Source organism: Podarcis pityusensis (genome assembly GCF_964106645.2).
Source record: "Podarcis pityusensis genome assembly, chromosome: 8".
Taxonomy (NCBI): Eukaryota; Metazoa; Chordata; class Lepidosauria; order Squamata; family Lacertidae; genus Podarcis; species Podarcis pityusensis.
In genome coordinates this window covers 28,531,015-28,544,983 of record NC_138033.1, presented here as the reverse complement: position 1 = coordinate 28,544,983, position 13,969 = coordinate 28,531,015, and the positions used below count along the sequence as shown (strand labels likewise).

General features: G+C 45.3%; 1 protein-coding gene across 2 annotated transcripts in view; it reads right to left on the bottom strand.

Moving 5' to 3' along the window:
* LOC308483986 (protein argonaute-1) overlaps positions 1–13,969 on the bottom strand; it is a 45,635-nt gene that overhangs the window by 25,778 nt on the left and 5,888 nt on the right. The window contains exon 2 of one of the 2 annotated variants that reach the window (XM_081018446.1): positions 3,058–3,247. In XM_081018446.1, coding sequence (XP_080874572.1) covers positions 3,058–3,247 — 190 coding nt within the window. Of the gene's footprint in view, positions 1–3,048; positions 3,248–13,969 lie in introns of those variants that run through there. The other variant, XM_081018447.1, reaches the window with a different exon arrangement.

Here is a 13,969-nt window from a genome sequence, read left to right as displayed (position 1 = left end):
GCAGAGAGAGAGACCAGGAGGGGAGGGGGAGGAAGAGAGAAGCTAGAAGGATTGGCTAGCGGGTTCACAATTCCAGTAAGAAACTAGGACCAAATGTATGACTGGACTGGGAGCAGCCAAGCTAGAAGGTGAGGGAGAACTCAGGATCATTTGGGTCAGTGGCTGGTGCTGGAAAAGTTGAAGCCTTAACATGCAGCAAGTGGAAGGTACTACTCTGCTGAGTAAATGAGTGCAATAGGCTAAGCACCTAGACTTTACCAAGACTATATAATACAACAACTTCGTATTGCTTGGCCAATCACCTTGGCTGATCTTGTATTTTCCCTCATTCCCATAAGTGATGTAACTTGTCTGGGGGAAAAACTGAATTGGAAAATTTTCCTTATGTAAATCATAGTGATCTGCATCAGGAAAAAAAACCCCTGATTGAATTAGAAAATTTACTAATGCCCTAGAGAGCAATCTAATAAAGCATGTTTATTTTACTGGAATTTAGTAAAAAAAAAAAGCTTTAAAAACCATCATAAATTGCCAGGCTTGTTTAACGTTGTGTTTGCAAGAGGCATTCGTTCACTCTTATTAATGAACTTGTGGAACAGGACATTTTCCAGCCCGAATCTCAGATTCCCATCCACAAACACTGCCCAGAAGCCAATGAGGTAGTTGTGAACTCCACAATTCTGCAGAAACACAGCAAAAGTGACAGAATTTAATACTTTCATCGCTAGACTGAGACAGATGGGTTAACCTGAAATGGCAAAAATGAGGTAGAATGCTTGGTAAATGATTTGTTTCTTTAGCAGGTTTCTTGATCGCTCTTCACCAAAAATGGTCACAGGGTAGTTTACCAAAAGAAAAAAGAAAAAAAAAGGCAATATTGGATAAAATAAGCAGCAAAAACTTTTAAAAATCATTCTCAGAAATTACATAAATGTATGCAATTTATAATAGAAGGCCTACCAAAAAGAGATCTTTCATCTGGCATCAAAACAAATTTTATTATTTTCATTTATACCCCACCCTTCCTCCCAAATATACAGTTAGGGTGAGATGCACTTCAATGGAAAGGTCATCCTACAGACATGGAGCTACCACCATTAAGGCTCTACCATGCATCCCTGCATTATGCATCTCATTTAACATAGGGATGACCCAGAAAGCCTCTTCTGATCTTAATGCAGGGTAGGTTGATACAGGAGACAGAATTCTCTCAGATATTTGGGCTGAGGATCATTCAGAGCTTTAAATGTTGTCTTAAGCACATAGTTTTGTGACCAGAAGGTAACTGGCAACCAGTGTACCTGCTTGAGTTCTATTCCCCTACACACTCTGGATGCCACATTCTGCACTCGTCGCAGTTGTTGAATTGCGTTCAATGGTGGCCTCATAAAAAGTGTGTCACAGAGTGCGGCTAACTGTACCCAGGCTATCCCTGTCCAGAAAAAGACTGCAGCTGACACACCAACCAGTGAAGAAGTATGGAATTTGTATTAATGTTTTCCTCCAAAAAAATCTTATTTTTAATTGCCTTTGATGATATGCTAAATATGTTTTCTAAAAAAAATTATCTGAATAATTTTGATGTTTATCATAAAAGTTACTTAAGCCTATGGGTAATGCCCTGAAATGATCAAAAGCAACATTGACCAGGCAAATACTGACAAGTCATGGTCAAGCATGTTTAAAGTAGACTTGGTCAACCTGGTGCCCTCCAGATGTTGTTAGACGACAGTTCCCCTTAGCAGTATGGGAACCGAAGTCCAACACATCTGGAGGGTTGGACTTTAAAGCATTGCCATTAGGAAATAAGAAGATCAACTGTTTCCCCACTTAATTATTTTTTTTTTTGTAACTGGGCTGACTGCCAGTTGTTGTTTTTTAAGGTAATAATTAATGTTACTGCATTTTTATTCCACACTTGCCAAAGGATAGGGAGATATATAAATTTCTCCCACAAAAAAATGTACCATCACCAATAACTACACGAAGTAGGTGAAGTTGGCTGGGCGCAACCTGTCCATCTAATGAACTTCATGGATAAGTAAGGACTTGGACCTGCATCCCCTCCTTGGTCCTAGTCTGACATGTGGGCCTTTGCCAGTGATGATTGCTTGCGTTGATAGTTGCAATATGCTTGCAGTTATAAGCAGGTGGCCAGTGGGGGCACACTTGCCCCTAGCTGCTGCAAGACTAGGGGACAAGTAGCCCATGTTCCTGTCCTTGCTAACAAATGGCACCATAATTTTTATTTTTAAATTACACTGCCCTCTACCTAGTAGCAGTCTTGAAATATTTGACCAGCATGCCAACTCTACAATGCCTTCAGCTGACATCTCAGAAGCCTGAGTTTGGTATTCAGGAGCGGGGGGGAGTGAGCCTCTATAGGTCTCTCACACCTTCATGGATAACCAAGCCAGAATTATGCAAGTTAAAAGAAAACTGGTACAAAATTTAATCAGCTGCTCTACGCATGTGCTCCTTGCAGAATTTTCATTCTTTAATTCAGATAGCTCTCAATACTGACCTTCCCAAGCAAAGAATTAAACGAACAGCAGAGTTTTAAACAGCAGTACAATTGCCCAAAGCCTAAGGATGGCTATTTTAAAAGCCTGGGACCGCAGCCAAGATCACACAGCTGCTGTAAGCTGACCAGTGATAGAGCCCAAAGCCCAGTTATCTCTCAAGCCGCCACCGCCAGCGCATGGCCAGAGATGGGGCGAGGAGAGAGGCCGAATTCCCAGTGTGGGCGGAGAGGAAGGAAGAGAGAGATGCTGCAGGAAAGCCACTTCACTGCCGGTCTAAGCATCAGCTTGCAGGGTCAGCTCCCACCTGTGCAAAAAGCGGCAACTTCACTCGTAGCAAAGCTAAATAGTGCCAAGTATCCACTGGGCAGAAAGAGCTGCAACAGGTGTGCTTGGAAGTGGGGCTCTCAGAACTAGCCGGATGGGGGAGAAGAGATGCAGGGCTCTGCATGCGTTTTCTCCAAGGCCTTTGGCTTCTTCCCAGTTAAAGGGCTGGACAAGAGGAGAAATTGCTAAACGCTAATACTTGCCTTACCTGTTGACTCTGCGAGGGCACTTGTCTGGCTTGATGTCAACTTCATAGTGATAGACGTCAATCTTGGGAATGTCTACTTCAAAGTAGTTGGCTAAGAGTTTGATTGGCTTCCCGACAGTTCCTATCCCGGGCCGGCGAGGAGCTTGAAATACCTGCTGCAGGGGTGGCAGGTAAGTGCCTGCAGCGGTTGCTAGACAAAAGAAAGAGGAGAGGATATTTTAAAATGTCACAGCAGTAGTCTTCACTCTTTCCAAACTGAGGACCAAACTTTAGCCTACACACACATCCGGGGACCCATTACTTAATATGTTGCCGTGTATTTGCACAATGGGATACTGCTATTGTGACCCATCCTAGGTCAGGCTGTGACCTGGTAATGCGCCCAGACCCACCAGTTGAAGACCAATGCTTTAGATCAAGGGTGGTCAACCTGTGGCATTTCAGAGGTCCCCATCAGCCTCAGCCAGCATGGCCAAAGGAGTTGTAAAGGTAAAGGGTAAAGAGACCCCTGACCGTTAGATCCAGTCGTGGCCGACTCTGGGGTTGCGGCGGTCATCTCGGTTTATTGGGTGAGGGAGCCAGCGTACAGCTTCCGGGTCATGTGGCCAGCATGACTAAGCGGCTTCTGGCAAACCAGAGCAGTGCACAGAAACACTGTTTACCTTCCCACCGGAGTGATACCTATCTATCTACTTGCACTTTGACGTGCTTTCGAACTGCTAGGTTGGCAGGAGCAGGGACCGAGCAACGGGAGCTCACCCCGTCGCGGGGATTCAAACCGCCAACCTTCTGATCGGCAAGTCCTAGGCTCTGTGGTTTAACCCACAGTGCCACCTGCATCCCACAAAGGAGTTGTAGTCCCAAGTAAATGATTGAGACTGCACCCAATGCTATATAGGAACATTGATTAATTATGGGAAAGAGTGGCGCAAAGAGCTTTCCAAAGAGATGACAAGTCTGAAGTTCAACTACCTGTGACAATATGACCCCATCACTTAAAAGGGAGTCAGCACTGGATTTTTAAGTAATACATCTCCACCTCATCCTGGCATAATGCACTCCCACTGTAACCTTTCCCTCAATCTCTCTGATAACCCAGTTCCACTGGACAGCCCTCACCTACCAAAAGCAATTCCCCAGTTCCCAGCCTAATTCCTGGGGCCTCTGGCTGCAAAGTTTAAACACAGGAATGACAAACGAAAAGCTCAGTTATAATATTTTTAGGCCTGTCAAATGCAACAGTGCTGGTAAGATAGACACAATGCATGCACCTTGGTGGTTTGTAGGATACAGTGGTGTTTGGTCCAGAAGGTTGGAGAGTTGTTGTTCGGCAACATTGGAGGGGGGGGGGAGCTCAAACCAAAGATTCACAATAGATTCAAAGAACAAAAGTGAACCGAAACCAAAGGAACCCCAAAATTCATGGAGAACAAGAGTAAAGAGTCAGATTTCCCTGGTGCCAACAGTGTTGCATGAGATGCAAAGTGGTAAAGGAATCTGCCTGAAATAATGAAGTTTTCAACCCCCAACCTCACTGAAGGGTTCCTAATAGAACTAGAGGCAAAGGGGTGTGGGATGGACCAAGTAGAATTCCCAGATGTTAGTGGCTGGACAGTTTGTGCTGGCTGGGGCTGGTGGACCCTGTACTCCCAGAACACCTGGACTGCCCCAGCCGGCATCATGTTCATGGGAACACAGGACAGTTCTGGTCACTGTGCCTCAAAAAAGGGATATTGTAAAGCTGGGGGAAAGGTGAAGAAGGGGAACCAAAATGATCAAGGGGCCTGAGTGACTCCCCTGTGTGGAAAAGTTGCAGCATTTAAGGCATCTTAGTTTAGAAAACAGGCAAGTAAGCAAGGAGACATGATAAAGGTGTGTAGAATTATGCACAGCATGGAGAAAAATGAACCTGGCACCAGCCAGTAAAGCTGAATGATGGAAGTTTTTAGACCACACATACATAGTTCAATTGTGGATTTCGCTTCCACCTTCTCTGGTGGCTTTACAAGGGGTTTAGGCAAATTCATGGAGGACAGGCTACCAATAACCACTAAATATTATGGCTAGGTACTATTTACAGTATTGAGGGCAGGATGCACTAGAGGGGATGTTGCCATGCTCAGGTCTTGCTTGCAGGCTTCCCAGAGTCACCTGCCTGACCACTGTGAGAAGAGGGTGCTGGATTATGGAATTCGCTGCCACAAGGGGTAACAATGGCCTCTAAAGTGGACAGCTTCTAAAGAGGGTAACACAAATTCACTAAGGATGAGAATATCAATGACTACTAGCCCTGATGGCTGTGTTCTGTGTCAAGGACTACTAGACCTCCTCTGTCAGAGGAAGTATGCCTTTAAATAACATTTGCGGAAATTGCAGGGTGGGAGAGTGCTGTTGTGCTCGGGGCCTGCTTGTGGCCTTCCCATTGGCATCTGGTTGGCCACTGTAAAAAGAAGGTGCTGGACTAGATGGATCACTGGCCTTATCCAGCAAGGCTCTTATGATATTCTTAGGAGCTGCCTTTTATTGGACCAGACTATTTGTCTGTCTGGCACAGCATTATCTGCTCTGAGCAGCAACAGCTTCCACAACCTGGTGCCCCCCAGAAGTTCTGGACCACTGCTCCCATGATTCCTAACTATTGGCTATGCTGGGTGTTGAAGTCCGAAAGAGTACCAGTTTGGCAGAGGATGCTACAGGGTCCAAGACAGATATATATGCACACACAGCTCCTAGATACTGATTTTAATAGAATATGCCAGCATTTGAGCCAGGAATCTTTCTGCATACAAAACAGGTGCTTTACCACTGAGTTATCCCACTCTAAGCACTGTTTCCTACTTGGCAGCAGAATTAAGTGGTACAAGTCATGAGGCTGTACAAAGTGAGCTGTACCACTTCAGGATGATCAACACTATTAAGGATTTTTTAAAACTTCCTGCAATAATAAATCTAGAATGTTGGTGATAAAGGTTTAACCCACCTCTCTCTCCTGCTTTTTATTTGTAGGGTGGATTTTTATTTTTATTTTAAACCACACACACAGCAGTAAGAAAAATAAATGTCATTCTACCTGTGGTCTGCACAGCCCTTCTTTATACCACTCCATTCTGTGGCCATGTGAAGATTCAGGTAAAGTGTGGTGATGATTCAGAGTACAGAAGGGAAATCTCGTAGAGGGAAATTAGCTCTCTTCAACTACTCTTCCCAGAGAAAGAACATTTGGGAAGGATCAATTGCATGCTGTTCTTTTTAAGTCAAGTCACTCGCATGCAATTCCGGGAAGCAATAGGTTCCACCCTACAATCAATCTCAACCTGCCCTTTAACCTACCGGCTTCCCCAGTGAACAGACTTGGGAGTCTGCTCCCTTACAAGGTCACCCGGAGGCCAGCATCCATCTCTGAAGAGCCCTCTTCGTACCACAAACTGCTATTATCAGCCCTGCATCCCACCCAACACAGCTCTCCAGAATTGCAACATGATTTACAAGCCTCAGCGAGGAGGGTGGTGGACAATCAGTTGTTGTTGTATGTGTTTAATATTGCATTTTAAAATTTCAAATGAAAACCTTGCATTTAGTGGGGAGGTCTTGGTAGTGGTTATGGTAGATGCTGGGTGCAAAGCAAACATTGGGTTGGCTCCAGACTAAGTTAGCAGAATTTGGGTCCCAATGAAATAAGTATGACAAATTAGTCATTACTTATTTATGTTGTAACTAACTTGTCCTATTGATTTCAGCAGAAACTTAGTGCAACTAAGTTAGGCAACAACCAGCTAATTATCTGCCATGATTTTCCTGAAGATGATGAGGATTCATTGCCCTTAAAAATAAATGAATCAGTAGGCACCATCAACCAGCCTGACCATCCACAGACAAAAATTGGCAGCCCACACCACTTAGGAAAAAGGACTAAAACAGTGTTCTGTAGAGCAGGGGTTGGCAGGTGGTAGATCCTGATCTACCAGTAGATCTCTGAGTGACTGACAGTAGGTCAGCCAGGGGTTCTGACCCCCAGTTCTTTAACAACAGCAACAGCAGAATGAGTTTTCCCAACTAAATTAGGCCACTGAAATGAATAATGTGAAGTAGGAGTTGGCCCCTTGGGCAAAGGGACTGTGAACTCGCTTCAGTTCCTGAGCTGAAAACAAATCCTAAGGTCAGGACATGCTCACTTTTCTTCAACTCAAACACTACTCTCTTTTGCACCTGGCTCTGGTTGGTAGCTCTTATAATAAGCAACAAAAAGCAATTGGATCAGTCTAAAGTCTGCTCAGCCCTGCAGTAGAAACTGTTTAAACCCAATGCTGCCAGAGACCCCCAGCAGAAGTAGAAAGTTTCAGGAGGTAGAGTTAGCCATTTCTCTGCCTGGGACAGGATCCCAAGTAACACACCCAGTCACACATCTCAAGGACCAGCTCTGGAGAGAATCAGGAATGGTTTGTTGTCTTTTAAGGAAACTATTACTGAGATGGCCAGTTCCTTAATCACACATCTCTTATTTTCTCCTCCCTGGTGTGTGTGTGTGTGTGTGTGTGTGTGTGTGTGTCTCCCTACCTTATACTGACCATGCTCAATTGTGGGTGTTTTTTTGCTCTTCTCTTGAATTCTTAGAATACATTGTTAGTCTTGTTTGTTATACATTTAATTTTGTTTTATGTGCTTTACTTTGGTTCGGCTGTCAACCAAAGAAGACCTGCACCACTGCCTGGCCTGCTGCAATTTTGCACACACTTAATGGAGAGTAAGCCCCAATGAACACAGTGGGACTTACTTCTGAGTAAACATGCAAAGGATTTGAATAGCACACCCCAGAGCAAGCTAGCAGGTTGCTTTTTCACCTACCACGTTGAACAGATACTTCCACACTGAAAACATGATTTAATGTAAAGTCATTTTAAAAAACAACACCACTCACCAGGTGTTGAACCATCTTTCAATGGCCGATTTGCATGCAGGGCAGGCACCCCAGGTGTTTCCCTTCATTCTACTTCCACGGTCAATGCGTCTGTTGCTTAAACCCCTGTAGCTAGTCTACAGGAGCCAGAGCGCCACTGCTGGGTGTTATCCACCACATTTCACCTTAAACAGCCCCTGACCCCCATTGCCCAAGAGCACTGCTTAGAGAAAGTAGAGGAATCCTCTTATCCCAAGCCACACTGCTGCGCTTTGCTTTCTGGCTTACTGGTATACTCTGGATTACTCTGCTGTAAGGCTGCTGCTGCTGCTGCGCTTCCTTTCAACACAGTCTAATTCCTCACTGAGAACGGCAGTTCTAAACCTCAATGCAGACCACTTGAAAACTGCGGGGGCAGGGGGCGGGTCTAAGCAGACAACTTAATAAACTTTATTAGTTCTACAAATCAAGGCACATCCTCAACTCACTTTTAATAACCCTTGTCTTTACTCTCTAGAGCCGTGGTTCCCAATGTGGGGCACATGCCCCACAGGGGGACAATTTGATTTTTATGGGGGGCCAATTTAAGAATGTGTTAGACCATGTTAATGGCCTTTTAGGCTTCCTCCATGTGAATAGGAGTTCATTTTTTGAATAATAAGAATTATATGTCATGGGAGGTGGGAGGCATCAGGATTTTAGAGATGCTTAGGTGGGGCATGGTCAAAAAAAGGTTGGAAACCACTGCTCTAGAGTGATGGATGTGAACTAAGATGTTTTATGAACTAAGATGTTCTGCAAAACTGATCTCCATCTTTGGGGGTGGGGGCAGAATCCCATGCAAGGACAAGTAAAGATAGATATTCAATACAGATATTTCTCAATGGCTCCACAACAACACTTCCACATATCATAGTTTTAGAACTACTGATATATAAGGAACAGGTTCACATTCTTATCTGGAATTCGAAAGGGACCGTTCTAAGAAGCATCCTTGGGAGCATTCAAGCAGCCTTCTCCAACCTGGTGCCCTCCAGATGTTCTACACTAAAACTCCCATCAGCCCCAACCAGCACAGCAAACACTTTACTAAGGGAAGTCAGTCTGCCACAATTGTCAATGACTTTTAAGAAAGAGCTAAAAACCTCTTCCCATTCTCCTGTGCCTCATTAAATGACGGCTGTTGAGTGCCACTGGGGGTTCCTTGCTGATCTGGTTTTGATAGCACTGCCTTATACAGAGAGACCACTGAGCCATCTTGCTCAGTAATGTCAACAACTTATTAAGCGTACATTAAGAGAAGAGAGTCTACACGCACATATGGGATGCAGGTGGCGCTGTGGTCTAAACCACAGAGCCTAGGGCTTGCCAATCAGAAGGTCGGCAGTTCAAATCCCCATGATGGGGTGAGCTCCCATTGCTTGGTCCCAGCTCCTGCCCACCTAGTAGTTCGAAAGCATGTCAAAGTGCAAGTAGATAAACAGGTACCGCTCCAGCGGGAGGGTAAACGGTGTTTCCTTGCGCTGCTCTGGTTTGCCAGAAGCGGCTTAGTCATGCTGGCCACATGACCTGGAAGCTGTCTGCAGACAAACGGCGGCTCCCTCGGCCTGTAAAGTGAGGTGAGCACTGCAACCACAGAGTTGTTCACGACTGGACTTAACAGTCAGGGGTCCCTTTACCTTTAAGAGAAGAGAGTCTACACACATATAGATAGGGGTAATCCAGTTAACATAGTATACATGGACTTTCACAAAACGTTTGGCAAAGTACCTCACCACAGACTTCTGGGTAAGCTTCTAGACACATAAAAGAAAGCACTTGTTCAATCAGTGCATTGTTAAACCATTTTAAAAAATGAAAAATCTCCACTGATATTTCCAGTAAGAGAAATGAAATTGACAGTTTGGGACAGGAGATTAAACAGGTTATATATATTGAAGGTGTGGAGTTGCAAAGTTCTTCCTTGGCCCCAGAATTTAAGGCTCTCCCCAATGCACCTTTGCCATACCCTTCCCACAGCCTGTGGATCTGGGTGCAAAATACTTTTGTGTCCAAGGACTGCCTTGGGGGAAAGGAGGAGTTGAACAAAAGAAAGTATGTGGCTGGATCACACTTGGCAAGATGGCATGGCTAAGCCCACAGACTATTAAAAAAGAAAACCAGAATCTTTAGCACACCCAGTCTGAGAACAGTTTGTGGCAGGGCTCCTGCCGCGTCACTGCACACGTTTGCAGGACAAAAATGAATGGACAAGGCGCAGCTGTGGACTAGAGAGACACACAATGGGGACCAAACTCTCCCAGATTCCCCCAGGGCTCATTCAATGCATCTTCCCTTCTCTCTCTCTCTCTCTCTCTCTCTCTCTCTCTCTCTCTCACCCTCCTCACCCCTCCACCTGCAATACAGATCAAGTTGAGGATTAGCTGTTGCTTTTCCGCAGTAACAGCCTCCGCGAGATGGTTTGGGACATTTCAAAGGTCTTAAACCACACAGAAGGAGTGAAATTGCTGTGGAGTTGCCAGGATGCCACAGAGTTTCACATAAAACACAAATGCAGATTTGCTCCAGCTTTCGGACCGTTGCCAAGCCCTGTCTCTTGAAAACCTTGCAGATTAATTAATGAAGTCAAGGAATCAATGCACAGATTAAAAGTGGTTGCCCGTCAGCGACACAACAAGGGGGATGGCTGGCGGGCGAATTATGGCTGGACGGCAGACAAGGGAAGAGTGGCCACGATGCATAAATTAAAGCTCAGCATCCCAGCTGGCAAGATGAAACTCCAGACATTAGCTACACACCACCGCCTGAGATCCTTGGCACCCAGCTGCTTTCCCACCCCTCTTTTCACTGCACCCTAGGACTTACCCATGGCAGAATGCCTGCCAAAGAGGCAAGCGACACCAACACCCCCAAAGAATACAGGAAGCTGCCTTAGCCCAAACAAGACCATTGCTCCATTTGGCCCAGTGCTGTCCGCACTGACGAACAAGAGACTGTCTAGAGTTTCACATAGGGGTCTTTCTCCCAGCCCTACCTGGAGATGCTGGGGGTTGAGCCTGGGACCTCCCGAAGGCCGAGGAGATCCTCTACCCCAGAGATTCCGACCTCCTCCAAAGCACTTCCCCCAAGGCACCATGAAGCTTTTTCAGCCAATACTTGCCCTACCCCAGAACATAGGAAGCTGCCTTGTTCAGAGTCAGGTCATTGATCCATCTGACTCAGTACTGCCTACACCAGCCTTTTTCAAACTTGGGTCCAGTGCTAGAAACTCAGATATATAAGCTAATCACTGGTCTAAAATGACTGACAGCACCTCTCCATGGTTTCAGGCAGGGGAAATTCCCAGAGATGCCACTGAGAATTGAATCTGGGGCCTTCTGGAAGCAAAGCAGGTGCTCTATCACTGAGCTATGACCAAGACAGGGAGCATGTCCATTCTATATACTCACAGTCAGGAGGGCTAGATGCTTGACTTAAAAATACAGCGGAGATTCTCAAAAAGCTGAATTCGGTGACAATACAAATCTTTGCACTTTGCCCAGTGCTCCTGCAATATCACAGCTCTGGTTATGCAGCATGCACGGTGGTGGAGGCAGGGAAGTGAGTGAGCAGGTCTTCAAGCCCAAGATCCGCTCCTAATCTCAGCATGGTCACAGGTTCTGGGAAAGTAGCATTTGAACACGACTTTTATGTCTTTTCAAGTAAGAAACCAAGCTTCCTGAGTGCAGAGCTATGATGGCAAAAATACTCAAGGTTTCTGAAATGAGACAGCCAAGATGCACTGGTTTTCCTAATTTTCAAAAGCTCAAGATTGTTCAGTACCTAACTGCACATTTTCCACTCACATCCAGGGGCAATAGCTTCTGAATAGATATTGCAGAATAAGTGCAAAGCGGCCACCTGTTCATTATCTCCAATATGCAGAAATGTGGTATGCAAATTGCGCTCATTGCAAAGCAATTTAAATGAGTTAGAAATTTCATTTTAACACTACCTTGCAGGAATGCCATAACTGTTGCTTGTTTGTGTGTTTGAGCTTTTGTGATTTCATGGCAGAGAATTTTTTTTTTAACTTAACATCTCACACACACCCTAAAATACTGGAGAGTTTTAGTGGTGGCACAGTGGTTAGAGTACAAACACCATCGTGTTTAGAGGTAGAACCCATGCTTTAAAAGACTGTTTAGGACTTTGTTGGGTTTTTAGTTTTACTAGAGGAAGGATCTTAACCTAGACAATGGTCACGGATGATGGAATTTGCAGTCCAACAACATCTGTAGGGCCACCAGGTTTGTACCCCTGCTTTAGCTGAAATTCAAGAAGACAAGCTGAGGCCAACTAAGTTCTGCTCGGAGAAGAACCATTGACATTAATGGACCAAAGTCACTCTTGTTATTTCATTTCAATGCATCTATTCTGAATGTGACTAACGTTTGATATAACTGTCTAGAAATAAAAAAATGACAAGCAATTCCAGGGACCCCGCTGTGCTCCTTGAAGGAAGGGAAGGAAATTAAGAGACAACAAGGACTTCCATACTCCACTGTGGCTCTTACCTGTAAAAGGTGAGCCAATGATCCACAGAACAGAAGGGTGGCAAGGGGGGAATCAGCAACCACAATGAACTTAACTTTACCAGATGAAAACACAACTTCCATTTGCACCAATTAAAAACAAAGATGATAGGATTTTTGAGCACTTGCTCCACAAAGCTGTTCACAACAGAACGAAATATACAAAGGTAGCAATTCAATATATCCACTTTATTGCAACACTATCCCTAAAAGACAGTACAAAGTAGACTAAAATACACCAGCAGCGAAAAGAAATGTCAGCAGACCCCCAGCATAGAAACCCCCATTTATATTACACGAAGGCCTTCATGAAAGAGGAGGTCTTCAAGGCCCATGTAAAGACCACATGGGATGGGTCCTGCCCAACTTAGAGCAAGATCTAATTCCACTTAACTGCGGGACCACCACCATGGCAGCCCTATTACGAATACCATCCAAACAAATTGTCTTCGCAGATGCAGACAAGACATTTGGGCAACCCAGTCATAAGGAGCTTGAGGTCATCGCCATGGCACAGTTGAAGAAACCGCATCTACAAAATGCAAGTAACCAAAGCCAGCACAGGGGAACCCAGAGAGACAGTCACCCCTTTATCAAGACCTGCCCCATTCTCCCTCGAAACAAGGGGGTGCCTCTCTGCATACCTCCACTCACCATGGCAAAGTTGCATTAAGCCTCCACTTTGTCATGCAAATGAATGAGCCTAAGCAGAGGGGCACAAGGAGGGGAGGAAGCCTATTTTCAGTTGCAGCATAACACATCCAGCAGTATGAAACCAGACTTTGCCACTGAAATATCCGGCAGCAAACTTCTTTTTTCCCCTGCTCACCAGAGGCAGCATATTCCAACGAGAACGTCCACGTCTGGTTTCCCCCTGAAACCCATCCTTCCCCCCCCCCAAGCATCTTTATTTGGGTGTGCTGAGAGAATTCAAGGCCTCCGAACCTCTGTTTTGAGATAATCCCCATCCTAAACAAAGGATTTGTCTTAACAGCTGTCAGCCAGCTCTAGATCAACAGCTGCTTGATGGGGGCTGCCCTGTTAGGAGGGCATGAAATTAACATGTCTATTTAGATCCTTGCACCCCCAACACAAGGGGGGGAGGGGGATGCACCAACGATCCTAGACAACACAGGACACATGGAGTAGTTTTGTTTTCACGGAGGCTTTTGGGAGGATAAACTGCCACCTCCACCCAACCCTTTCTCTCCCACATACTCTCCTGCTGTTTCAATAAATTAACTGGGGGCAGGGAGAGAAGTGAGATCCCAAAGGGGAAAGAGGGGGAGGGCGAACCACACACACAGACCCATCGCTTTCCAAACGGCAGCAAAGTTGTGACTGCTGGCAACACATGTCATTAATCACTCCTCTAGGAACCAGCTCTCAATCTGCACACCACCCTTGGCTCTCAGCCCCCCCCCGCAAAGAATCCTGGGAACTG